Source organism: Pituophis catenifer, unplaced genomic scaffold (genome assembly GCF_029215685.1).
Source record: "Pituophis catenifer annectens isolate HBS135680 unplaced genomic scaffold, rPitCat1.0.hap2 SCAF_17, whole genome shotgun sequence".
NCBI classification, from domain to species: Eukaryota; Metazoa; Chordata; class Lepidosauria; order Squamata; family Colubridae; genus Pituophis; species Pituophis catenifer.
Window position 1 is genome coordinate 3,410,131 of NW_027256897.1, and position 27,809 is coordinate 3,437,939.

The 27,809-nt window shown below is 43.3% G+C and overlaps 2 protein-coding genes across 3 annotated transcripts; one reads left to right on the top strand and one right to left on the bottom strand.

Annotated features, from left to right (window-relative positions):
* Nucleotides 1-1,863: 1,863 nt before the first annotated feature.
* On the top strand, nt 1,864-10,906 carry REXO4 (REX4 homolog, 3'-5' exonuclease). Of its 2 annotated transcripts, none has more exons than XM_070955510.1 (9): nt 1,864-1,938; nt 2,450-2,719; nt 3,581-3,924; nt 4,662-4,811; nt 5,949-6,142; nt 6,620-6,708; nt 7,920-7,994; nt 8,291-8,365; nt 8,633-10,906. In XM_070955510.1, exons 2-9 carry the CDS (start codon nt 2,495-2,497, stop codon nt 8,726-8,728), a joined length of 1,248 nt encoding a protein of 415 aa, XP_070811611.1. In that variant the 5' UTR covers nt 1,864-1,938; nt 2,450-2,494; the 3' UTR covers nt 8,729-10,906. The 2 variants fall into 2 exon arrangements, with proteins under 2 accessions (XP_070811611.1, XP_070811612.1); XM_070955511.1 differs by lacking the exon at nt 1,864-1,938 and adding an exon at nt 2,354-2,370.
* On the bottom strand, nt 10,603-26,413 carry STKLD1 (serine/threonine kinase like domain containing 1). Its single transcript, XM_070955891.1, has 20 exons — nt 26,399-26,413; nt 24,577-24,678; nt 23,676-23,720; nt 22,463-22,537; nt 21,772-21,876; nt 20,086-20,156; nt 19,552-19,667; nt 18,557-18,675; nt 17,951-18,102; nt 17,427-17,557; nt 16,558-16,641; nt 15,545-15,664; nt 15,055-15,195; nt 14,291-14,419; nt 13,623-13,751; nt 12,128-12,256; nt 11,311-11,451; nt 11,138-11,217; nt 10,743-10,791; nt 10,603-10,628 (listed from the first exon to the last, which is right to left on the bottom strand). Exons 1-20 carry the CDS (start codon nt 26,411-26,413, stop codon nt 10,603-10,605), a joined length of 1,959 nt encoding a protein of 652 aa, XP_070811992.1.
* Nucleotides 26,414-27,809: the final 1,396 nt, after the last annotated feature.

The following is a 27,809-nucleotide window of genomic DNA, read 5'->3' on the forward strand; positions in this document are numbered from 1 at the left end:
AAACTGAACAATTGGATCAGTTAGTCTAATGTTTTTGGGGAAATTGTCTCGGTGGGAAAGCAGGCGCTTCCATTTTAGCTTATCTCTAAATTTAGTGGCATAAAGACAAGGAAAGTGTCAAAATCATAAGTCAACTTTAAAATCATTTTTCCATTGAGTTCAACGCCTGATCACTCATGACCAGAGTCATGGTGAGTTTTTTGGACAAGGTGATGTTAATGAATGGTCATTGCCTGATTCTAAAATATTGTTTAAACTCCTTCCCCAGCTAGCCAATACTCTGGGATTTTCTGGTTAATCTCCTGTCCAACTCCTAACTTTAAAAAAAAAACAACCAAGATTAGCTAGAAACTATTTTTTAGCTGGACCACCAGCAGCTAGCCACTAGTAGTCCCAACATTGTGGGATGCTCTCGACTGGCTTGATGCTCTCTGGTGGTTTTCTTGCAGACGTTTCATTACCCAACTAAGTAACATCATCAGTGCAGCGCGATGAAACGTCTGCAAGAAAACCACCAAGCTCAGAGAGCACCGGACAGCTCAACCCTGAGCTATTCTCTTCTACAAGTAATTCCATCATCCTCTGCTTAAAATGTCGCCAAGCCAAGCTTTTCACTTTCTGCCCAAAATACCCTGGATTTGGCTGCAATCCTTTTCTTTCTAGAGCAAGGCTACTCAAGCTTGGCCCCTTTAAGATAGGAGGACTTCAAATCTTATTCCATATTTCTATCCTATCCTATCCTATCCTATCCTATTCCATATTTCTTTTCTATCCTATCCTATCCTATCCTATCCTATTCCATATTTATTTTCTATCCTATCCTATTCCATATTCCTATCCTATCCTATCCTATCCCATATTTCTTTCCTATCCTATCCTATCCCATATTTCTAACCTATCCTATCCTATCCTATCCTATCCCATATTTCTTTCCTATCCTACACTATTCCAAATTTATATTCTATCCTATCCTATCCTATTCCATATTTATTTTCTATCTTATCCTATCCTATCCTATCCTATCCTATCCTATCCTATCCCATATTTCTTTCCTATCCTATCCTATTCCAAATTTATTTTCTATCCTATCCTATCCTATCCTATCCTATCCTATCCTATCCTATTCCATATTTATTTTCTATCCTATCCTATCCCATATTTCTATCCTATCCTATCCTATCCTATTCAATATTTCTTTTCTATCCTGTCCTATCCTATTCTATATTTCTTTTCTTTTCTATCCTATCCTATCCTATTCTATATTTCTTTTCTATCCTATCCTATCCCATATTTCTATCCTATCCTATCCTATCCTACTATCCTATCCTATATTTCTTTTCTATCCTATCCTATCCTATTCCATATTTATTTCCTATCCTATCCTATCCTATCCTATCCTATATTTCTTTTCTATCCTATCCTATCCTATCCTATCCTATCCTATCCTATCCTATCCTATCCTATCCTATCCTAATTTCTTTTCTATCCTATCCTATCCTATTCCATATTTATTTTCTATCCTCTCCTATCCCATATTTCTATCCTATCCTATCCTATCCTATCCTATCCTATCCTATATTTCTTTTCTATCCTATCCTATCCTATTCCATATTTATTTCCTATCCTATCCTATCCTATCCTATCCTATCCTATCCTATCCTATCCTATCCTATCCTATCCTATCCTATCCTATTCTTCTGTTGAATGCTGCCTTGCCGGTAGGAACCAAAGTCCCCGGCCTCGTGTTTCCTGCCGGCGCCACTTGGGGAAAGGACCTACTTCCGGTTTCGGTTTAAAGCAGCGCTGCTGCCAGCCACGTGGGTGGGGCTGCTGCAGCAGGAGCGGCTTTGCTGGCAGGGACGGCGGGGGGGAAGCCGGAGGGTCTTTTCGTCCGCTCAGGAAGTGATTTATGGAGCTTGGGAGCCCATAAAAGGCCAGGTGAGCGGTTTATAAAGAAGAGACAAGCTCCCTCTTAAGCCACCCTTAGCCTAGGCAGGGGGTCGGACTAGAGGACCTCCAAGGTCCCCTCCAACTCTGTTAATTCTGTCATTAAAGAGTGGAAAGGCTCCCCTCCAGAAGTTGTGGGGGCTCCATCCCTGGAGGCTTTTAAGAAGAGATTGGACAGCCATTGGTCTGGAATGGCATAAGGTCTCCTGCTTGAGCAGGGTGGGGTTGGACTAGAGGACCTCCAAGGTCCCTTCCCAGCTCTGTTATTAAGAGGACAATGCTACTACTTTACTAAGGATAGCTGGTTGTGTAAAATGCAGCTGCAAGAACTTAGAAACAGAAGAACAGAGCCCTTGGAGGGTTATTAGGTGCTGAAAGGACAGAAGGACAATTTTTATCTGTTTTCCGGCCACTAAAGTAAAGGTAACCTTTTTAAAATATTCCAGGTGGTTTTTCTCTCTGCTGTATGAATGATAAAATGTGAGTCTTTGTGTTTTTTCAGTCCTAGTGCTTGCGGTCAAAGCTGAATGACCCTCTCATATCAGAAATGACCAAAACGAAGAAGAAGGACTCCCCGTCCCCAACAGATAACTCTACAACTAAACCAGAAAACCTTAAGAATCAGCACAGAAAGAAGAAGAAGAAGAAGAAGTTATTTTGGAAAAAGATCAGCCAAGTAGAGAAGAGAGCAAACAAAGAAGCCAAAACAGTGGTAGACTTGCCTCCAAAAACTTCTCAGGAGGTTTCATCAAATTGGAAAGCCCTACAAAAGGTATATTTGGGCAGGGACTTTTCCTGGAGATCTTTTATTTTGGCCGGAGGGCTTTTTAAGGAACCGGTATTTAATGGTAGAAAGGAATAGAATCAGAGGTGGGTTTCAGCAGGTTCTGACCAGTTCTGGAGAACCGGTAGCGGAAATTTTGAGTAGTTCAGAGAACCGATAGTAAAAATTCTGAGTGGCCCCGCTCCCATCTATTCTCTGCCTCCCGAGTCCCAGCTGATCGGGAGGAAATGGGGATTTTGCAGTAACCTTCCCCTGGAGTGGGGTGGGAATGGAGATTTTACAGTATCCTTCCCCTGCCACACCCACCAAGCCACGCCACGCCCACAAATCGGTAGTAAAAAACTTTGAATCCCACCACTGAATAGAATGTCAGATGCTGGGTGTGAAATCATGTTAATCTTTGATTAATCATATAAAAGGAAGGAAAATAAGAGCTAACGATTCTTCACCAACTTAGTAAACAAAGGTTGGACATCCTACAATCCTATTGCTAACATTTCAGACCAAGTCAAGTTAATAATTCCGGGCTAGAATTTTACTTAAATGCTTACAAATGCAAGAAGAGATTAAAAAGCATGCTTCTTGGATTTCATAAAAATACACCTATTGAGGAGGTATTATGGTGACAAAATTAAAATCCTCTTAAGCTGAAGTGGGTTGGAATCTCCAACAGGATATTCTAAATTTGAAACCAGGCTGAAAAATGTTATATTAAGATGGTTTTTAGCTCAGGAAGTTAGGTAAATCCAACCAGTTTGTGATTTATATAACAAATGTGGAAATCTGGTTGAGTATGCTGTGCAAATCCAACCTGAAAATTGAATACGTGCATTTTTGGTTTCCTTTTAGCTTCTGCAACAAAAGGCATTCAACAACCATTTGAATTCTGCTGTTACTGCTCCTGATACTTATTCCAAGAAAAAACACTCTGTCAAGGACGGGAAAACTGTACCACACGTATCGGGACCAAATGGAATTGGGAAGAAGTTGACATCAAAGGTTCAGGTTCGAAGTTTGAATCGCGCAGGTGTCACAGGATCGAAAAAGTCCGCTCAAGTGAAGAATCCACAACAGGTTCAAGAAGCTGGCAAAGAGCAGAGAAGCCTCCAAATGGACAACGGAGAGAAGAAGCAAAGAGATATTAAACATAAAAGAAGGAAACAGGATGAATCCATGGAAACAACACCAGTGGAGTAAGTCTTGAGTGCTTTGGACTTAATCCCAAAAGTGCATTTTTTAAGAGGCAATTGGACTTTCTGGTTTTTCTTTGAAGACGTTTTGCTTCTCATCTGAGAAGCTTCTTTAGCTCTGACTGGATGGTGGGGAATGGAAGGATTTATACTCTTTGCAGGCAGCTGGTCATTTGCGTTCTTTTAGCAGGTTGTTAAGATCACCTGGAGGTTTAACTGTGTCATCAGGGTTACCTGAGTGGTGCAAATTGGTGTGGAGCCTTCTTGGAACTGTTGAAAGGACTGTGTTGTAGATTGGAGATAGGTGATGACACAGAGAAACCTCCAGGTGGGGAGACATGATAGCATCTTCCAATATCTCAGGGGCTGCCACAATGAAGAGGGAGTCAAGCTATTCTCCAAAGCCCCTGAGGGCAGGACAAGAAGCAATGGGTGGAAACTCATCAAGGAGAGAAGCAACTTAGAACTAAGGAGGAATTTCCTGACAGGGAGAACAATTAATAAGTGGAACAACTTGCCTGCAGAAGTTGTGAATGCTCCAACACTGGAAAATTTTAAGAGGATGTTGGATAACCATTTGTCTGGAGTGGTGTAGGGTTTCCTGCCTGGGCAGGGGGTTGGACTAGAAGACCTCCCAGGTCCCTTCAACTCTGTTATTCTATTCTATTTCACAGTGGGTAACTGAAGTGGGCTTTCTTAAGCCTCCCTTCCCCTCATTTGTGTTTCCTTTGGCTTTCTAGCATCTGGTTTGATGATGTGGATCCAGATGATATCGAGGCAGCTTTGGGACCAGAAGCTGCAAAAGTAGCCCGAGAGAATCTGGGCATCCGAAACGAGAGAACTCAGCAGGCGCCTGAACCTGAACTGGTGAAAGAACATGCTTTTGAAGGGTAATTATGATTATATCGATTCAGAGGGTTGAACGCTGAGGGAGTTTTATTGCGGGGTGGGGGGTGGGTGTCCTCGACTTAACGACTGCAACGGAGCCCCAAAATTCCTGTTGTCAAGTAAGACATTTCTTAAGAGAGCTTTGCCCCGTTTCACAATCTTCCTTGTCGCCGTTGTTAAGTGAAACACGGTTGTTCAGTCAGCAACAAACTTGCGAAGCGAATCTGCCTTCCCCGCCGACTTGGCTTTGCCAGAAGGCTGCAGAAGGGGGATCGCGTGACCACAGAATATTGCAATGGTCGTAGGTATGAAAAAATGGTCATAAGTCCTTTCTTCAGTGCCGTTGTAACTTCAGTCGCTAAATGAACTGTTGTAAGTGGAGAACTACCTGCAGTTGGTGGTTGCTCTGTTTTTCATTCAAGGCCTCAGTTCAACCGTACAGCATTTTAAACTCTTTTCTTGGTAACCAGCCTGCTGGAAATGTGGACAAAATCAGGGAACATATTAACACATGTGGTGGACGTGCCCAAAAGTAAAACAATATTGGATTAGAATAAGAAAATGCCTGGAAGAGATAACCAAACAACAAATAGATATGAAACCAGAATTATTTTTATTAGGAATATTTACAGGGAACTATGACAAAAAAAATACAACATTTAATTTTACGCATCACAACAGCAGCGAGAATAATGTATGCACAAAATTGGAAGAATAACAATGTACCATCGGAGGAAAATGAAATAAGGAAACTTTTAGAGTGTGCAGAGATGAACAGACTCACAAAAGAAATAAAAGATAAAGAAGAAACATGGTATGGGATAAATTGGTAGAAATGGTTAGAGGATAGATGTAAAGCTTAAGGAAAGACTAAATGAAGAAGATATAGGAATTAGAAATTAGTAACAAACTTGTATATATGGAAACGACACAAAATGTACAGTTTGTAATTTAACATATTAATATATCAATGTGTATAAAAAATAATGTATAGCTAAAGGTAAATTGAAAGGGGGGGAGGGAAAATGAACATACAACAGAAGTATACCGATGTGGTAATGTTGTAAAGAAGAAAACTCAATATATAAAAAAAAAACTTTTAATAAAATTAAAAAAAAATAAAACTCTTTTCTTGGCAGGCTAACCAAAGCAGTGGCCATCGACTGCGAGATGGTGGGGGTGGGGCCCACGGGCGAAGACAGCATCCTGGCTCGCGTCTCGGTTGTGAATTTATTCGGCAAATGTGTTTATGACAAGTACGTCAAGCCTTCGGAAAACGTGACGGACTACAGAACCGCAGTTAGTGGGATCCGGCCTGAGAACTTAAAAGCAGGTAAGGAAGCTGGCTGATGGCGGTTTGAACGTTTATGTCTGGGTTGCTGTTGTACCCGGCTAAATCAAACTGCGGTTTATCGGGCATCTAGCATTGTTGTCCTATTGCCGTAGTTTCTTTAAATATGGTTTGTGGAATAAGGCCTGGGAGGATGGGGGGGCTAGGTCTGTTCTTCCTGAGGCTAATTTAGTATAGTTTCACATAAAGGTTTCCTGGGCATTATTGTGCCCCCCCCACCCCTTCCTCTTTGTTCCTATTCCACTCACCGCTTACGTGGATAAACCATGATTTGTCTCCCTCTTTACTGTGGATAAACCACAGTTTCCTTTTTCTTCCTAAAGGAACCCTTAACAAAGCCGGGATGGCCTCATTCCAAAAGACTTGCACAACCCTTTACAGTATAAATTCACTAAATAAATAAATAAATAAAATTCTCTGCAACATTGTGCTTTTTTTCGGGGGGGTGGGGAATTTTAGGGGAGGATTTCAAAGCTGTCCAGAAAGAAGTCGCTGACATCCTAAGGGGTAGGATCTTAGTTGGACACGCACTTCACAACGACTTAAAGGTAACTATGGACTTTACATGCCTTTGGTTCAGAATGTGTTTCTACAATGTAGTGTGTTTTTCTGATTTATCTTTTCTTCTTTACCTGCCAGAAGAAAGGTGGGTGGGTGGGTAGATGGGTAGATAGATGGATAGATAGATAGGTGGGTGGGTGGGTGGATGGATAAGTAGGTAGGTAGATGGGTAGATGGATAGGTAAGTAGGTAGATGGGTGGGTGGGTGGGTGGATGGATAGGTAGGTAGATGGGTAGATGGATGGGTAGATGGATAGGTAGGTAAGTAGATGGGTAGATAGATGATAGATAGATGATAGATAGGTAGGTAGGTAGATGGGTAGATAGATAAATGGGTAGATAGATGGGTAGATAGATAGATGGGTAGATAGATGGGTGGATGGATGGGTAGATAGATGGATGAATGGGTGGATGGGTAGATAGATGGATGAATGGATAGATAGGTAGATAGAAGGGTAGATATTAGAGAAATAGATGAGATTAGAGATAGATAGATAGATAGATAGATAGATAGATAGATAGATAGATAAACATAATCTCTCTGTGTGTAAACAATTATTAAACTAAAATTAAGTGCCTTTTTAGTTTTAATATCCATAGATTTTATCTGGCCAAGCAGCTTTTTCAGCCCCATCCCCTTCCTGGCCTTTTAAGTCCTCCAAATAAAGAAATATTTATTTTCAAACATGGGCTTTTCCATTCCTCATCATTCTTCTGCGGCTGAGGTTTAAGTAATACATTGTCGTTTAGCTTCTTCTCACTTTAGAATCATAGAATCCTAGGGCCGGAAGGGACCTCAAAGGTCTTCCGCTTCAGCTCCCCCACTCAAGACATTCTACCATCCTAGCCAAATGGATGTCTTGTCTTGCCTTTAACTTGCATGTCTTATTTCTGTCTGTCAACTAATTAACTATCTGAGGACATTTATTTATTTGCTAAATGTAATACACCAGTCATCTTACTGTCAAGTGACTCTGGGTGGCGTACAAAGCATCATAAAAACAGTGCTACGGACATTAAAACATTCAATATTAAAACAAAAAATTAAATAATCAGAATCCTGATTATTGGGGAGGAGGTGGAATTTTCATCCAAGTCCACTAATCACATTTTGGGGGCCCCAAGTAATCATTCCAAATAGGTCTTTTTATTTATTTACTTACTTACTTACTTACTTACTTATTTATTTATTTTCCAGATTCTACTTCTTGACCATCCCAAAAAGAAAATCCGAGACACACAAAGATACAAACCTTTCAAAAAGCAGGTCCAGGTGAGAAGAGATCCTTTTTTTGACTTTGAGGGAACCGATTCTATAGGGAGGCCACTGACGCTTACAAGTCGTTTTTCATCCGCTTATTTATTTATTCACTTCACGACCAATTTAATAACTGCAGTGATTCACTTAAAGAAAGGCCGTTGCAGAATGGGGCAATATGCACTTAGCAAATGTCTCACTTAACAACAGAAATGTGGGGCTCAATTGTGGCCGTAAGCCGGGGACTACCAGCACAGGAAATTCAAGCGTTCGAGTTCTTCTCTCTGATCAATGCTTCCCTATTTCCGCAGAGCCTCCGACCTTCCCTCAAACTGCTGTGCGAGAAAATTCTCAACGTAAAGGTGCAAACATCAGAACACAGTTCGGTAAGTGATTAGAACCCGGGTCCCGGCGGAGAGACCCGGGAGGCTAACGGAATGATGGGGGAAAGCGTTCTGCCCCATTGAGACCGGGGGATCGGGTGTGTGTGTGTGTTTGGCTTCTGCAGAAGTTTTTAAAAACAGATGCGAGGTTTGTATCTCCAGAATTTCAGCCTTTCACCTTCTTAGCTTGTCATCGTTGGACCGAACTCCGAAGCAGCAAGTTCTGCCTTTCACTGCCTGCTTCTCTCTCTCTCTCTCTCTCTCTCTCAGGTCCAAGATGCTCAAGCGGCCATGAGACTTTACACTTTGGTGAAAAAACAGTGGGAAGCGTCCCTGAAAGAAATACCTAAGGCAAAGAAAAATTAACTCTTGCCAGACTATTTTACGTCTGGCTGTGTTCGCCGTTTGATCTGGCTGATCGAACGTTTTGCCTGATCGTTTCTGTAGCTGTTCCTTTGGCCCTAAATTGGATATCGGAGAGAAATTAATTGGGGAGGGAAGGATTTTTTTTTACTTCATCAGAAGATGAAGCTTCCCGTGCGGTCGGTCATAGATTTGGGATACTGCTGAATTGATCTTCTTCTGACTTAAATCTCCGGTCAGGGATCGGCTGTTGGGTCTTCAGGGAGGATCAAAACCGGAAAAAAAATCCTTTGCACGTTGCTGGGCCAGACACCTCGATCCCTAAATCCAGTCCAGAAACGTTTGCAAAATGGCAATTGGGTTCCTCTTTTTGGACCACACGTTGCCATGCCTATTGGATTTCTTGAATTATATTTTACTTTTTCAAAATAAGCGTTAAAAGAGCTACGCAAGGGCCTTTGGAGATGGTGAGGCGCTGTTCTGCCCCAGCTACAGACCCCAAAGAACGCAGCGCACACAAAGTCTGTACAAACCTTAGTTTACTAAATTAAATCAGTCTTTTTCAACAAAGGCTGTTAATTAACTTTCTTAACAGCCTACAAGAATCCAAAGAATAAATAATCGTAATCTTACTATGGTTGGCAGAAAGTCCAGAAGCAATTTGCAGAGAACTAAGATCCAGACGCGAAGGAGAGTGAACGAAGTTGTTCCCTGCAAATTGCTTCAGTTGGCATTCCTTCTTAAATAGGCTAAGGGAGTGGCCAATTAGCCCCAAGCCTTACTCTCGAGGAGACCTCCTCCTGAAGAGCCACTCCTGCCTTTTGCCAGCTCTTCGCGCCCGTGCATCGAGAAGAGGCTCCTCCTCTTCTTCCTCTTCACTTATGGGAGCTTCTGGAGGTTCTGAAGGCCTCTGGCACCACATCTTCTCCAGCCTCCTCATTGTCCGACTCGAGTGCCAGCTGCACAGGCTACTGGCGCAACATCACACCAGCCTCCTCGCTGTCGGAATCAGCTACTAGCTGCACAGGCCGCTGATGGGCCACAACAGGCGCTGCAGCATTTCGGCGATCTTAGAAAGAGAAGTGAACATGTGATCTTTAAATGTGAAAGCTTCTTCTGCGTCTATGGAAATGTCCTTCTACGGGAATTGATACGGGTATTCCTCGACTTTTCGGCCATTAATTGTAAATTGTGATAGTGGCAAAACAGGCCAATGATGTGAGCGACCTGCTTTTACGACCTTTTTTTTGTGTGTGTGTGGCAGTCGTTAAGCGAACCAGTGGATCGCCGGGGGCCTGGTATTGCCAAAAGCCGGATTTTGGCGAAACCATCATAAACAGCAAGTCCTTGATGGCTATAAATCCATTGTAACTTTTGTCATAAGTCGGGGACTACCTCCACAGGTAGTGTATTGGCAATAACAGTTCACTTTTTATTGTATTTTTTATTAGGCCACTTCATCTGTAGACACCAGTAGGGATTCCTTTTAAATCACTTGAGTTTTTAAGTGCCCAAACTATGCTTTGGATAGCATTTAAGTGAATTTTTTCTCCTTACCTGTCTTGCCTTAAGCAGATGCTTTTGAAATTGTGTCAAGGTTCCAAAATCAGCAGTAATCTAGCAGAGGAAAGCGGAGTATATCTATCTATCTATTGCAATCCCCTGTTGAAAAAAAGACTTCATCGTTGCAACTCGTTTTTCCTATTTATTGCACAGCCTTTTAATATTTTCAGCAAAATATAATATTGTTTGCATTTTGCAAATAAATAAATACTGAAGTTCCGTCAAAGCAAAACTTTTCCCTCCTGTTCATCTTGGAAATAATCGACAGGGCGAGAGAAAGAGAGAAAAAAAAATCAAAGAAAAGTTATCTTCTATCAGGTATCGTCCTTTATGAGAAGCCCTGTGGGAGTGTGAAAATTGAGAAGAAGTTACGTTTTATTTTTAAAAAGGCACCGTTGTTGTTTAGAAAATAACATTTTTTTAATTTAGATAAATAAATTTAAAGAATTTTCACCTTTTTTCTGCAGTTTTGAGAGTGCCTTCTCTGACAGGGCAACAATTTCCTGAGGGTAAATGCATACAACATTTGGGGCATCAGACCGTTATCAGATCTGGTGTCCGTTATCAAAAACACACTTGTAAATTCGCGTAGCAACTGTTAGGTAAATAAAGAAACACCTTCCGATTTCATCTTTCTTCCTTCTTGTTTACCCATCTTTTTCTGAGTTCCTTTGATCCCTTTAACAGATTTTTTCTAACAGATTAACATAGTTGGAAGGGACCTTGTAGGTCATCTAGTCCAACCCCTCACTCAAGGACCTCGATGACGTTAGTGAGGCCAGACCGGATTGAAACAAATCTCGTTGCCAACGAAAAGTGTCCCCTTCATATTCCTCCTTACCCCCTTACCAAACTAGAGGTAAATCTGTCCTTCATTTCTCTCAGCACGTCCGTAATGCTTTGGGAGACCATCTCGACAATAATTTCGTCTGCGATTTAAAAGAAATTAAAAAGGCTGGAATCATTTTGGCGTGGTTCACGGGGGCCTGAGCAGAACGGGATATTCCACGCAAACGTTTTACCGTATTTAAACATCTCGTCGATCAGGACGCAAATGTTTTCCACCACTTCGGGATCCTCCCTGTGGATCTGGTAGCAATCTTTAAGCAGGATTATCCCGTTGCCCTTCTCATCCGTAACTATGAATCGGAAACCGGATAGCTCTAAAAAGGAAGGGATTTTATTAAATCACCGACTGATTTTTTTTCCCCCTTCACTTTCATGCAGCTAAAGTTCACTCCACACACACATTAAAGGTAAAGGTTCCCCTCGCACATATGTGCTGGTCGTTCCCAACTCTAGGGGGCAGTGCTCATCTCCGTTTCAAAGCCGAAGAGCCAGCAATCTTTTCTTTAATTGAGCACAGCCACCGGATCATGACTCGATGCGGACAAGACTGACCTTTTGCCCCCCAATCCCTCCCTTTCCGATCCCCAAATCTCTGCTGCTCATTGGCTATCTTCCAAGTCATTCTTCAGACTTCTTGTCTCGTCATTTCTCAGGAATGTCTCCCCCCCTCATTTCCACGACAACCCGACTTCAAAGGGATTTAGCAGGCAAAAGTTCAGAGCTTATCTCTCTCTCTCTCTCTCTCCTCTGCTCTCTATGCCAGCGTCGAAGCGCTGACATCCTGCAGCGATTCCCTTCTAAAAACGGCGAGAAACGTTGTAAAACAGGGCAAGGCTCAGTTGAGAACTGTCTCGCTTTGCAACGGGGCTCAACAGCAGCCGTTAAGCTTTTCAAGCAATGCCTTGAAACCTCGTGGCTTGGTAGATGAGCGCAGTCCACCGAGCAATGGGGGGGAAGGAAGGTTCAAGGCACTCCTTGAAAACTCCTTACCGGACGTCCTCAGGAGGCTGGCCAGGGCGAGACAAGCGTTCTTCACCAACACGGGGCTGTCGGGATGCTGCCTCAGAGCTTCGAGCAAAAGCAGAGAATAAGGCTCGTATTTGACTTCGTCTATGCATCCTGCAAGGGAAGCCAGAGGATGAAATTGTTATTGTATCTCCAGAACTACTTGCAAAGGAAACTGGGAAGCATTTTTTTTTTTTTTAAAATGAACTGGCCTAGTAGAAATCAATAGAGGTAGTCCTTGACATACAACAATTCATTTAGAGTAGAGTAGAGTAGAGTAGAGTAGAGTAGTGTAGAGTAGTGTAGAGTAGAGTAGAGTAGAGTAGAGTAGAGTAGAGTAGAGTAGAATAGAATAGAATAGAATAGAATAGAATAGAATAGAATAGAATAGAATAGAATAGAATAGAATAGGAACGGAACGGAACGGAACGGAACAACAGAACAGAACAGGAATATAGAATAGGAATTTAAAATACAAATTAGGAATGGAATGGAATAGGAATAGAATAGAATAATAAAATAGGAATAGAATAGAATAATAGAATAGGAATAGAACAGAATAGAATAGAATTATAGAATAGGAATGGAACAGAACAGAACAGCACAGGAATATAGAATAGGAATTTAAAATACAAATTAGGAATAGAATAGGAATAGAATAGAATAACAGACTTCGAAGGGACCTTGGAGGTCTTCTAGTCCAACCCCCTGCTTAGGCAGGTGACCGTTTAAAGTTACCGTTTAGTGACCGTTCAAAGTTACCACGGCACTGAAAAGAGTGACTTGGCACCGTTGGTTACAGTTATGATCTTTGCAGCATCCCGATGGTCATGCAACCAGATGCTTTTGGCAACCGGCTCCTGTTTATGACGGTCGCACGATCTGCTTTTGTGACCACTTGTCCAGCAAAGCCAATGGGGAATGCAGGTTCTCTTAAGCACCGTGTGACTGACGTAACAGGGGCGACGACTCGCTTAACAACGGTGGCAGGAAAGGTAAAACGGAGGGAGCTCACTTAACAAATGTTTCCGCTAGCAGCAGAAATGTTGGGCTCAATTGTGGTCGTAACTCGAGGTCTACCTGGACATAGGTTTCTTCAACATCAAGACAAGCAAATCCTCAACTCACAGCTGCTCATTTAATGACCATTCAAAGTTACAACACCCTTGTACCTTAACAGCTGTCGCACCAACGCTGCGGTCACAGAACTGCAATTGGTTGGTATTTGCAACTAGTTGCAGAGCCCTTAGGACGCGCGACCCTAATGCGTGGATTGTTCCTGCCTCGTTTCTGCAAAAGATGCCCACTGCGAGAAGCTGCCTTCGCTCGACTTGCTTAACCGACCCCCGTAGAAGTCGTCATAAAGCTGGGTCCGTCTTGACTTAACGACCCACGGCAATTTACAGCAGAAATTCTGTTCCCGGTTATACTGTTGTCGCCCGAAGGGGCCCCTTCTTCCTTCTCGCTCGGGAGAACTCACCGTGAAGAGAAAGGGCCCAAAAGGCACTGCAGGACGCCTCTGCGACTTCCACGTGGTCGAGATGCATGTGAAGGATGACGGAGACCAGCTCCGTGGCGTATTTCAGTGGGCTCTGGGCCACGTCGGCCACTGAATTGACAAAAGAAAGGCAACAACATTAGGCCTGAAATGCTTGCTTACGACCAGAGTTGAGCCCGAAATAACTTCAGATAACACAGACAGAAAGGACCTTGGAGGTGTCCAACCTCTGCTCAGGCAGGAAACCCTATACCACTGCAGACAAATGGCCGTCCACTCTTTTCTTAAAAACCTCCAGTGTTGAAGCACCCACAACTTCTGGAGGCAAGTTATTCCACTGATTAGTTGTTTTCCCTGTCAGGAAATTCCTCCTTAGTTCTAGGTCGCTAAACAAATCGTCCATAAGTCGAGGACTTCCCGCATTAAACCTTTTCCTCCTTCCTTACCCTAGAATAGTTTTAACCTGGCCGCTTTCATCAACTCATCCATTGCCTCTCTTCCTCCTGAACGTCCTAAGTAGCTAACAATAGGCTGTTGCCCATCCAAAATGGCCACAAACATCTGGAAGAGCTGGGGTACAAGTGTCCAACCGGAGGCCTTATTTTCCAGCTACGCAATCGGAGGCATCCAATGTCTCGTTTCCTACCCACCGTTCACAGCCAGTGTCCAGATGAGGCCGCAACAAGCAAAGCAGATCTCTCTGTTGTGAGCGAAAGTACCCAAGATAGTCAAGATATCCGTGAAAATGTTGGCTCTCCGGAGGGCTTCCGCGGCTGCTTCTAGAAAGGGGGTGAAAAAGAGAGAGAGGGAGGTGAAGAACAATGGGTTGCGGAGCTGTAGGAAAGCTATGGCAAATCTAGACAGCCTACTAAAAAGGAGAGACATCACCCTGCCAACAAAAGTGCGTATAGCCAAGGCGATGGTTTTCCCAGTTGCAATGGATGGCTGTGAAAGTTGGGCCGTAAGGAAGGCTGAGGGCCAAAGAATGGAGGCCTTTGAACTCTGGTGCTGGAGAAGACTCCTGCGAGTCCCTTGGACTGCAAGGCCATCAATCCTAGAGGAGATCAACCCTGACTGCTCTTTAGAAGGCCAGATCCTGAAGAGGAAACTCAAATCCTTTGGCCACCTAATGAGAAGGAAGGACTCACTGGAGAAGAGCCTAATGCTCGGAACGATGGAGGGCAAAAGAAGAAGGGGACAGCAGAGAATGAGGTGGCTGGATGGAGTCACTGAAGCAGTCGGTGTGAGTTTAAATGGACTCCAGGGGATGGTAGAGGACAGGAAGGCCTGGAGGAACGTTGTCCATGGGGTCACGACGGGTCGGACACAACTTTGCAACTAACAACAAGGCCCATCTGAGCCATGCTAGAATTCCCAGCAGGCAAGGCCACCAGGTCGAGTGCGCATGCCTTACCGTTGGAGGACATCATCATAAACAAGGTGCAGATCATACAGAGCAGCTCTTCGTTGTCCTGATGGGTCCTCATCGAATTCAGCAGGCAGCTGAGGTTGTTCTCTTCAGCCAGGATCTCCATGTTCAAGTTCTGAGCGATAGCTGTCGGAAGCAGAAAGTCAGCCCAGAAACATCTAAGCTACCTGCCGCTATTGCAAACATCTAGGATGGTCCCATCCCTCCTTTCCAAACCAAAGATCCTCGCACAGAAGGCACTGTGCCCAAACAGGAGGGAAAGAGTTAGAAACAGAGCAATATAGTGCTTTAGAGAGCCAGATGTAAGTCTGTTTTCAGCAAAAGGTCTGAATAATCTTCTTTAGGCCGCTCAGCAACCAAGAGTTGGCATAACATTAAAGGGTTATTTAAACAGCTCTTTGTCTGTTGAATTAAGGAACAATAAATAATCGTTTCGGCTATCATCGAGAACCTAATGTTTTGCTGGTTCTCTCACCTCGCCCGGCGATTCCAAGCAGCAATGCAAATCCAGCCAGCAGCGTCTCAAGAGAATCGTTGTGTTTATTCATAGCATCGATCACCGTCTCCATCAGGTGAAGGAACACCTTGACACCAACTGTGGGGGAAGAATCCGCAGCTGTTCAATTTCATTTCCCGTGCCTAATCAATAACTTTCCTGCACCAGTTGGGGAGTGTGGCTTTTTTTATTTCTCTTTGGAAAAGTTTGGAAATACTTGGAAATCCTTAAGTCGGCAGTTCCAAGAAGGAATCCGTGCCCATTTGCACCACTCGGGTGTCCCTGAGGACACAGACAAACCTCCCAAGTGGCCTCAACGACTCTCGAAAAGGATGCAAATGACCAGCTGCCTGCAAGGAGCATAAATCCTTCCATTTCCCCAACTTGTTGTGGTCCACCAGCAGCCTGCGGAGCTGGCAGCAGAGTCGGACAGTGAGGAGTTTGGGGAAGGCTCGGACGAGGGCTCTGCATCTGAGGCAGAGAAAGGGCCATTGGGAGTTAAGTGCTGCCTCCGGAGCCTCCAGAGTCGGACATCAGAGAGGCAGAGGAACAGAGGGAGCCTGTTCCCAGTGCGTGCATGTGCAGAGCTGCCAGAAGGCAAGAATAGTTAAGACAAAAGGGACGACTCGGGAGTAAGGCTGGAAGATGATTGGCCCCTCCCATAAGGCTTAAAAGAGGAGCAAAGGCACATGAGCCTTTGCAGGAAGCAACGTTTGTTCATTCAGTTCAGCTTAAAGCCTGAAGCTCTGTTTGATTTTGGACTCCGTGTGGATTTGCCAATTAGGTCTTTGGCAGCGTGCCAAGGGAGATAAAGGTGGGTGATTATCAGCCTTATCCCCAAGGACTCTTTACAACTATTGGGGACTCATCTGTGAATGAACAGAATTGACAGCTGTTAAAATAAAACAGGTTTTTGGGACCACTCGTGTGTTTTACTGACTCGGGAGGTCAGAACATAGCTATCCAGTCAGAGCTGAAGAGGCTTCTCGTACTTTTTCCCTCGTTCAACAGGATGTTGAGACGTTCGATGCTCTTTTCTTGTGCTTCTTCAACTTCCGGGTAAGACATCATGAATTCTGCAGGAGATTAAAAACAAAAAGCAACTTTCTGTGCCATCCACCCTTACAATCAAAACAAAAGTGTTCTGTAGAAGCTCCAATTTTCAAGTTCTCCGGTGCGGATGTTTTCTGAAATCTTCATTAATCGTCAGGTATCTCTAGGATATGTCTATATGGGATGCGGTAGCTCAGTGGCTAAGATGCTAAGTTTTGTAGTATTCTATTTACCCTGTTTCCCCGAAAATAAGACCCTGTCTTATATTTTTTGGAACCCTGAAATAAGCGCTTGGCCTTATTGCCATGCGCTCAAAAGCCCGATTGGGCTTATGAACAGGGGATGTCTTATTTTGGGGGACACAGGCAGTGGTGGGTTTCAACATTTTTTTACTACCGGTTCTGTGGGTGTGGTTTGGTGGGCGTGGCATGGGTTGGTGGGTGTGGCTTGGTGGGCATGACAGGGGAAGGATACTGTAAAATCTCCATTCCCACTCCACTCCAGGGGAAAGTTACTGCAAAATCCCCATTTTCTCCCCACTCCTGGGGGATAGGATATTGCAAAATCCCCATTCCTGGGGAAAGGATATTGCAAAATCTCCATTCCCACCCCACTCTGGGGCCAGCCGGAGGTGGTATTTGCCGGTTCTCCGAACTACTCAAAATTTCTGCTACCGGTTCTCCAGAATCTGTCAGAACCTGCTGGATTTTACCCCTGGTGTATAATAAAATACATTCATCAAGAATAAAAAAGATGCAACACTTGGTGATAGTCATAGTCATCTTGCTAAATGACTAGCCAGCATTACCTAGAACTGTCTGGATCCTATCGGTCTGAAGTATATCCAGGAAACCCGGAGGAAGTTTCCTTGCCACCTTTATTAGAGGGGATTTAGCTTCAATGAGGCATTCTCGGATATATGGATTTCTAACCAGTTCCCTAAAATTACAGGAAAAGAGGAGAGAAACAGGTTTTTTTTCCCCCTGAATTCCAACTTGGCTGAAGAATGCAATCCTCAACTTAACAACCGTCGGTTTTAGCGACCAAAGTCACAACAGAATTTTTTTTAAAAAAAGGCACACATGGCCATTTCCCCAAAGTTAAAATTCATCAGTGGAACGGTTTCCCTGCAGCAGTTGTGGCTGCTCCCATCACTGGAGGCTTACAAAAAGAGACTGGACCAACCATCTGTCCGAGATGGTATTGGGTTTCCTGCTCGAGCAGAGCGTTGGACTAGAGGACCTCCAGAGATCTTCTAGTCCAGAGGTCTAGTCCCTTCCAACCTCTGTTATTCTACATTCTAACGGGACGATCTCAGCTAGACCAACTCACTCTGCAGTTGGCCTCTCAGAAGGATCAATTTTCAGCATCAGAAAGAGGACGGAGGACAGCAAGGGGGGCAGCTGGTTCATGTCGCTCACGGCCTCCTCAAGAGCTCTGTCCTCCTTCTTGATGTTGTGCAGCAACAACATAGGCTCTTTCACCTACAAAAGACGCACAACGCAAGAGAGAGAGATTCTTAACAGGGGACACAAGATCGGCAATCGATTCGCTTGCAGGTTCACCGTGCAAGTGTGTGCTTGTCGGAAGCCGGCTGGGAAAACCGTAAGATCACATTAAAACACCCCGGACAGTGTTAATTCCTGCCAGTTGCCAAGCATCTGAATTTTAGAATAGAATCGAATTCTTTATTGGCCAAGTGTGATTGGACACGCAAGGAATTTGTCTTTTGGTGTATATCGAACTGCTAGGTTAGCAAGTCACGGGAGCTCACCCCGTTACGCGGCGCTAGGGATTCGAACCGCTGAACTGCCGACCTTTCGATCGGCAAGCTCAGCGGCTTAGCCACTGAGCCAACCGCGTCCCTCTTTATTGCTCTTTATCATCTCGCAATTTGCAAACTTTTATAGCTCTCTTAACAGGAAGGATATAATGTACCTTTGAGGAAGAACAGGCTATCATGTCCAGCAAAATGGAGCCCAACGACCAAATGTCGGATTTGTCACTAAAAGAAAAATCGAGGGCCTCCGGAGCCATCCAGCATTTAGAGTCGGGCTCTGCAGGGAAGATAAACCCACCCAGGACTCTTTTTAAATCCCTGCAAATGACAGCCCAAGAGCATTTTTTACTCGAGAAATTGAGCAGAAACGGAAATTGAAAAAAAAAACTGGGCTTTGTTTTTGCTTGAAGAGGTTTCGCTTCTTATCCGAGAAGCTTCTTCGGCTCTTGACTGGATGGTGGGAAACAGAAGGAGTTATACTCCTTGCAAACTTTTTGCATCCTTTCAGAGAGTCGTTGAGGCTACTTAGAGGTTCATCTGTGTCCTAAGAATCACCGCAAGTCAACCTCCAAGTGGCCTCAACAGCCCTCTGAAAGGATGCAAACGACCAGCTGTCTGCAAGGAGTATAAATCCTTCCATTCTCCCACCATCCCGTCAGAACCTGAAGAAGCTTCTCAGATGAGAAGCGAAACCTCTTCAAAAGAAAAACAAAGGAAATCCAGTTGCCTCTTCGAAAAAGCACCTTTGTTAAGTGAGTTTTGCTCCATTTTGCAGTCTTAACACAGTTGCTAAGTGAATCTGCCTTCCCCGTTGATTTTGCTGGTCGCCAAAGGGGTTCACATGGACAGCGCAACCGTCATAAATATGAAACCGTTGACAAGTGGCTGAATTTTAACCATGTGACCACGGAGATGCCCGCAACGGTCCTAAGTGTGAAAAATGGTCACAAACCCTGACATCGTAACTTCAAATAGTCACTAAATAAAATATTGTAAGGCGAGAACTGTCTGTATTCCAGCACTCCCATGAAACAAACAGGGTTGTACAGTCGATATATCCTCTCTTTAGTTTATAAATATTTTCCAAGCATCCCAAGCTAAATGCCCCCCCTTTTTTTTGGGATAGGCACAGAAACCAGCAAGAGCAACTTACCTTCTTCGGCCCTTATTCTCCATTTCATCTCATCCGTCATGAGGGTTTCCGAACCGAAATCACAAACCATGAAAGACATTTCCCCAGTAGAAAGGATGTTCGATGGCTTGAGATTCCTGAAATACAGCAGAAGGTGGGGAGGCCACCGTCAGGCAGAATCCCTCCCAAAAAACCAAAAAAAACACACAGCCATAGCAGTTAGACTTATATACCAATTTACAGTGCTTTTACAGCCCTCTCTAAGCGGTTTACAGAGTCAACCTCTGCCCCCCCCCCCCCAACAATCTGGGTCCTCATTTTAACCACCTCGGAAGGATGGAAGGTGGAGTCAGTTTCCATCCATTGTTCCTTGTCTGACCTTCAGGTGCTTTGGAAAATAGCTTGACCCCCTTCCTCCTCTCTGGGGCAGCCCTTCAAATATTGGAAGACGGCTATCACGTCTCCCCTGGTCCTTCTCTAGACTAGCCACTCTCGAGTTGATGGGTGTTGTGTCCTTCCTGCTAAAAAGACCCAAAATAATCAAATCCTTCTCACCGGTGGAAAATATTTAGCCGATGGATGTAAACTAATACATCCACCATCTGTCCTGTGAACATCTGAATGACCTGCGGAGAGAAATATATAGACCGTTTAGGAAGAATCGAAAGTTTTTGACTCACAATTAAGAGGGTGGAAAAATTGAAATTATAGTTATGCAAGTTGATGAAGGAACATTTTTATCCCATCCTGGAACGTCTCAAAGGGATGGCTCCACAAAGAGGAGGGGGTCCACTTATTTTCCAAAGCATCAGGAGGCAAGACAAGAAACGATGGATGGAAACTAACCAAGGAGAGAAGCAACCTAGAATTAAGGAGAAACTTCCTAACGGTGAGGACAATTAACCAGTGGAACAGCTTGCCACTAGAAGTCGTGGGTGCTCCATCACTGGAGGTTTTTAAGAAGAGACTGGACAGACACTTGTCTGGAATGGTATAGGGCCGTGATAGCAAACCTATGGCACGCGTGCCATAAGTGGCATGTGGAGCTATATCTGTGAGCATGTGAGCATTGCCCTAGCCCAGCTCCAGCATGCATCCGTGCGCTGGCCAGTTGATTTTTGGGCCTTCCAGGCCCACCGGAAGTTGGGAAACAGGCCGTTTCCAGCCTCCAGAGGGCCTCCAGGAGGTTGGGGAAGGCTGTTTTCGCCCTCCCCAGGCTCCAAGAAAGCCTCTGGAGCCTGGGGAGGGCGAGAAACAGGCCTTCCGGGAGTTGGGAAACAGGCCATTTCTGGCCACCAGGGGAGTGGGGAAGGCCGTTTTTGCCCTCCCCAGGCTTCAAGAAAGCCTCTGGAGCCTGGGGAGGGTGAAAAATGGGCCTACCGGGCCCACTGGTAACCTTTTTGCCGTCGCATGCCAAAAGCGGGGAGCATGGGGGGGGCGTGTACACATGCGGGGGCGGGGAGGCATTCAATTATGGGTGTGGGCATGTGGGCGCGCAACCACCATGCGCTCTCCCCACTTTTGGCACGCGACGGCAAAAAGCTAAACCATCACTGGTGTCAGGTTTCGATGTCGTCTCAAATAAAATCAATTGCATTTCCAAACAAATAGTCTTTGAAGAAATCTTTCATTTTATTAAGCACGACAACCTGTCCCCGATCGTGGCGTAGCCAACACTGACTTCCTGACCCCAAACCTTCCCTTTCCGTTCCCCAATTCTCGGCGTCTCGTTGGCCCTCTTCCAAATCACTCTCCCCATATCTAGTACTTCAGCTCCCAGGAATGTCCCCCCCCCCATCTCATCTCCTAGGGAACATTATCTTCAGGGAAAATAAGTAGGTGAGAAGTCAAGCGTCCTCTTGCCAGCTGCCCCCTCTTCTCCTTCTTAGGTCAGCACAATGCAGGTTGAAGTGCTGACAACTGGTATAGGGGTCTCCCAGATCCCTTCCAGCTCTCTTCTGATGATTGAAAACCACCCTGGCTGTGATCAACGAGCATGTGTAGCTCAAACGAATCACGCCATGACTTAATATGACAATATCTAGTTCACCCAACGTTCTAAGAAGTACGATTGATTCCTACAAAACGGGGGAGGAGAACTTGGGATTACAAATGACGCAGCCCCCTGTTCAGGTGATCTAGGATGTTGTTTCAAAGACGGGCCAATCTCATTACGGCTCCGGGGGAGGTGGTGGGGGATTTGCAAAGATCATGACGATTCCGCTAGCTTTTGAATTTGACCTTGTTTGAAAATTCCTCGTGTCTCAGCCGCTTGGCCTTGATCCGCGAGAAGAGGTCCTCGTGGTGGGAATGGTGCATCACCAGGCAAAGGAAGAGAGAGGAAATCTGAAATAGGAAAAATACGAAAGCCACAAGTAAACATTTCAATGAATAAAATAGATAAAATTAAATAAGAGCAAAAAGCAGAATAAATATGCTATTTAAAATGCCTACGATTGCTTTTGTAGACATATACATCACAGATTAAAGACACTGCAGGAAAACCTCGGTTAACAACTGGCCTGTTTAGTGACTGTTCAAATGTAGAACAGTGCTGGAAAATTGGTTTTATGGCTGTTCCTTGAACTTAATGATGGCCACAGTGAGCTGTGACTGCCATCGTCAGCCAGCTTCTACCCAGCAAATCAATAAAAAATTACAAGTATGCAGCCACATGATGTTGCCCTTTAACAACTATGGGTGATTCGCTTAATGGCCGCAGTGGAACTAATGTCTTAAAGATTTTGCAATATCCTTCCCCCAGGAGTGGGGAAGGAATGGGGATTTTGCAGTATCCTTCCCCTGCCATGCCCACCAAGCCACGCCCACAGAACTGGTAATAAAAAAAGTTGGATTTCACCACTGTCCCAGCCCCACTGAATTCTAAAAAAAACTTCAGAATGCTTGCAACGTCAGTGATCCCGTTTCTCACCTTATTGTCCCAAATGATAAAAAATTCTTTGTAGGGACAAATATTCTTATGCTTTATTTTCAACAGCTCCATCACCTGTAAGGAAAAAAATGGCCCATTGGGAGGGGGGGGGGAAACAGTGTGTAAAACTCAGTGTCATGTCATACTCAATACGCTCTACTCTTTGACTAAATTCATCCAATGTTGAGTTTGCACAATAAATTAACCCGGCTAAGCAGACTCACAAGGTCATTTTTTTAAAAAAAAGGACCAGGGGTGAAATGCTTCCAGTTTGGTCTGGTTCGCCCGAACCGGTAGTAAAAAAGGCTACTGGTTCGCCAAACCAGTAATAAAAAAATCTAAAAAAAAAGGTTCCCACGATCAGCTGAGCGACGTGCGATCTTCGGAACTTTTTAAAAAACTTTTTAAGCATTTTTTTACTACTGGTTCTCCGGAACCGGTAGTTAAAAATGCTTTAAAAATTAAAAAAAAAAAAGTTATGAAGATCGCGTGTCACTCAGCTGATCGTTGGAACTTTTTTTTATTTTTATTTTTTACTTTTTAGGCATTTTTTTTACTACCAGTTCTCCGGAACCAGTAGTTAAAAATGCTTTAAAAATTTTTTAAAAAAAAAAGTTATGAAGATTGCGTGTCGCTCAGCTGATCGTCAGAACTTTTTTTTTTTGTTTACCTTTTAGGCATTTTTTTTACTCCGGAACCGATAGTAAAAATGCTTTTAAAAAAGGGCGAAAAAAGGCTCCGACGATCACAGCTGTGGCGCACGATCGTCAGAGCCTTCTTTTTTACTTTTAAAAGCATTTTTTACAACCTATTCGACCGAATAGATTGTAAAAAATGCTTTTAAAAGTAAAAAAAATAGGCTCCGAAGATTGCCTCCTTTTGGCGTGGCATGTGCAGCCAGCGAAACAGTAGAAAACCGGTTCAGATTTCACCACTGAAAAAAAACCACGTGTGATTAAACACTAACACTTCACGTATTGTGAGAATGGTGTTGCTAGGATTTCAACTGGCTTGGTTAAATAATTTTGCGCGAACCCAAGCCAGCCCTAGAATCAAAGTCGGAAAACTCCCATTTAAGCCATCTTTCTTCCTAAAGCAGGAATAAATCGCACACATCCCGGCATAATATCCTTTCATCATCACAACGTAAGCAAAAGACCTTACATTATTTCATGGAAGATAGTTTTAAATAAGGAGAAGGAAGACACGTTACCTCTTGGAGAGCGCTGTTCGCCTGATTTTCATCAATGCATTCGACCTGCCCCAAACAGGCAAAGAGTCAAAACATTAAAAAAATCCTTTTTATTAAAGTTTAAATAGATCATGATTTAAAAAAAACCCAAATACCAACTAAGAAGCAAACATATAAAAACAAACAAATTTCCTGTTTTTGCAATGCAGGGATCCGTCGACAGTTCATTTAGTTGATCGCTCAAAATCACAAGGGCACTGAAAAAAGTGACCTTTGACCGTTTTTCACACGACCATTGCCGTATCCCCGTCGGTCACATGATCCAAAATCCGGACTCTGACTCGTATTTATGACGGTTGCAGTGGGTCCTGGGTCACCCCTTTTGCGACCATCCGACGAGCCAAGCCAACGGAGAAGGCCAAGTTCACTTAACAACCAGATTACCCATTTAACTGTGGCAAGAAAGGTCGTAAAATGAGACAAAATTTACTTGGGCTGTCTCGCTTAGCGACAGGAAAATTGGGCTCAATTGTGGTCATAAGTCGAGGATTATCTGTAAAAAGGTTCCCTTCTCTTTGCCAAGCTGAGCATTGGACCAAACATTGACAATATTCATTCCTGCCGGCGGCTGATTTTATTCTAGTTTTATGCTTAAAGAAGCAGAAAGATTTGGTGAATATTTAAACAGGATATAAAAGGCTGAGCATCAACTTTAAATCCTTTGAAAGAGATGGCAAGGCTGAAGCCATCAATGAAATCCTGGCTAAAACCTAATTTTGTTCTATTTATGAGGTGATTTTATTCTGCCTTATGCATCTTATTCGACCTGCCGGTTGGCCTCTTGAGATAATTCACAGGGATGTATTTGGGAATCGCATCCTGTTGCCATAGTGACTTGCCTTTCCTTGTTCTCTCCTCTCACCTTTTTCAACACGTATTTCTTTGTTTTGGCATCTTTTCCTTTTACCATGGGTTCTACTACCAGCATCATTCCCAGAGCCCCTGGGGGCAGCTCCTTCACAAGCTGCATTGCAAGCAAACAGATAATATTTTAATAATATTACTGTACAAATCCTCTATAATGGCCAAGCCCAATGCATCTGTCTGTCTGTCTATCTGTCTACCTATCCATCTATATCTATCTCATCTAATGTATCCAGCTATCTAATCTCTTGTGTCTCTTAGCTATGTCATCTAATCTCTCATCTATCTATACCTACCTACCTACCTAATCTATCTACCTATCCATCCCAACTATCTATAATCTGTGTCTCTCTTATCTGTATCATCTAATCTCTATTTCTCTAGCTAATCTTCTATCTCATCTAATCTACCTACCTACTTATCTATTTTATCTATCATCTATCATCTGTGTCTCTCTTATCTGTCATCTAATCTCTATTTCTCTAGCTAATCTTCTATCTCATCTAATCTACCTACCTACCTATTTTATCTATCTATCTATCTATCTATCTATCTATCTATCTATCTATCTATCATCTGTGTCTCTCTTATGTCATCTAATCTCTATTTCTCTAGCTATTCTTCTATCTCATCTAATCTACCTACCTACTTATCTATTTTATCTATCATCTATCTATCATCTGTGTCTCTCTTATCTGTCATCTAATCTCTATTTCTCTAGCTAATCTTCTATCTCATCTAATCTACCTACCTACCTATTTTATCTATGTCTATTATCTATCTATCTATCTATCTATCTATCTATCTATCTATCTATCTATCTATCATCTGTCTCTCTTATCTATGTCATCTAATCTCTATTTCTCTAGCTAATCTTCTATCTCATTTAATCTATTTACCTACCTATTTTATCTATATCTATCTATCTATCTATCTATCTATCTATCTATCTATCTATCATCTGTGTCTCTCTTATCTATATCATCTAATCTCTATTTCCGTAGCTAATCTTCTATCTCATCTAATCTACCTACCTACTTATCTATTTTATCTATCATCTATCTATCATCTGTGTCTCTCTTATCTGTCATCTAATCTCTATTTCTCTAGCTAATCTTCTATCTCATCTAATCTACCTACCTACCTATTTTATCTATGTCTATTATCTATCTATCTATCTATCTATCTATCTATCTATCTATCTATCTATCATCTGTCTCTCTTACCTATGTCATCTAATCTCTATTTCTCTAGCTAATCTTCTATCTCATTTAATCTATTTACCTACCTATTTTATCTATATCTATCTATCTATCTATCTATCTATCTATCTATCTATCTATCATTATCTATCATCTAATCTATCTCTGTCTCATCTATCTCTCAATATCGCTCTCTATTTCGCCTGTCTAGCTGTATGTCTGTATTATAAACACACTCATCTACGTCCATGCGCGGGTGCACACATCCACACAATCACTGATCCGTTTCACCCATTACACTAAACCGTGGTTTCTTTTAACCGTGGTTGACTGGATAAGCAGGAACACAAGCTAAGGCACAGCTCACGCTCTCCTGGTTTTTTTTTTTTTTTAGCCTGGTGCCTTCCCCACCAGACCAAACATTTTAAACCTATCCATTTTAATCTCGGGTTAATTTTTAAATGTTAGTGAGGGTAGGGACCACCCACCCATCGACCCAGCCCTTTTTCAAGAAACGAGTCTTTTCTCTTTCCTGGGGAAAAAAAGGGGGTGTCCAATGTCCTTCTCCCACCCCCCACTTCCCTTCTCCCACCCCCCCCCCACTTCGCCACGCCCGACCTGGTACTTCTCCATGGCTGAACAATTATGGGGCGGGGGCGTCGGTGGTAAACTGTTCTTCCAGCCCCCTCCCCGCGGAGATCGTTCTTTCCTGCCCCTCCCTGTCTGTTTTCTCTAGCCTTCCCCCTCCCCTTTCCCTCCACGCCCCATTCCGTATTCCTTTCCTCCATCCATCCATCCTCCCTCCATCCATCCATCCATCCGCAGGACGTTCCGAGAAAAAAAAAAATTGGATTTCAACTCGCGAAAGGGGTTCTTGGCTCCGCGGTCTGGCAAAGCCGCCCGAAAGCATCTGCAAAAGTGCTTTTATTTGTCTCTTCCAAAAAAACAAACAAAAAAAAAACTATTTTGAGACGGGGGTCTTTTCCGTTTGGGGAAGTCAAGGGGGTCTTCGAGTCTCTGCAGAATTCCTTGGAGGCACCGTTTGCAAAGGAAAGCAAAGGAATCCGGAAACGTGGGCGGGTGGGTGGGTTGGGGGGAAATCCTCCCAATGGGAGGCAGTTTGTTTTGTAAAAAATGTAAAAAAAAACAACAACAAACCACTTTTTTTTTTTTCCTGGGCAAGTACAGAAAATATTTATTTATTTTTATTTAGTTATTTAGTTTGTCAAACATGTAGGAGATAACAGGTCTAAGTATAAACGTGGACATAGGAAATGAGTACAAATAAATGGGGACAGTAGGACAGGTCCCGGAGAAGAATAATTATTAATTTCATTAATAATCTTATTTTAATTAATAATAAATAATTAATTATAAATAATATAATAAATCATTTTAGAGATTAATTTGCCGGTGTGATTCTCAGCAAGAGTCGGAAGGGGGAAAAAAAGCTGTCCCGCAAAGGGACAGAGAGAGAAATTATATTCATTCCCCCTTCCCTTTCGAATTCTCTTGATTTTTTACCATCTTTTGGCAACCAGGTGAGGAGATAAAAAAATGTTAAGGAAAATAAAATGACGATCCGCAGCTCGGTTCATTGTTTTTCCTCGTTTCTTCTCGTATTTTGTCTCGCTGTTAACCAGGGTTTAGAAACTCTGGTAATAACAATAATAAAGAGGAGGGGAGGGGAAATATGGACAGATGGATGGGTGGGTGGGTGGGTTTGTGGGGGAAGGAGGGATGGAGGGAAGGGAAAGGAAGGAGGTGGAGGGAAAAAAAAGAAGAGAGTGAAGGAAGGAAGATAGGAAAGGAACAAGGAAAGGAAGAAAGAAAGAAAGGAAAAGAACAAGGAAGGGAAGGGAAAAGGAAGGGGAGGGAGGATGGAAGGAAAGGAAGGAGGCAGAGGAAAGAAAAGAGAAGGAAGGAAGGAAGGAAAGGAACAAGGAAAGGAAGAAAGAAAGGAAGGGAATGGAAAAGGAAGGGGAGGGAGGATGGAAGGAAAGGAAGGAGGCGGAGGAAAGAAAAGAGA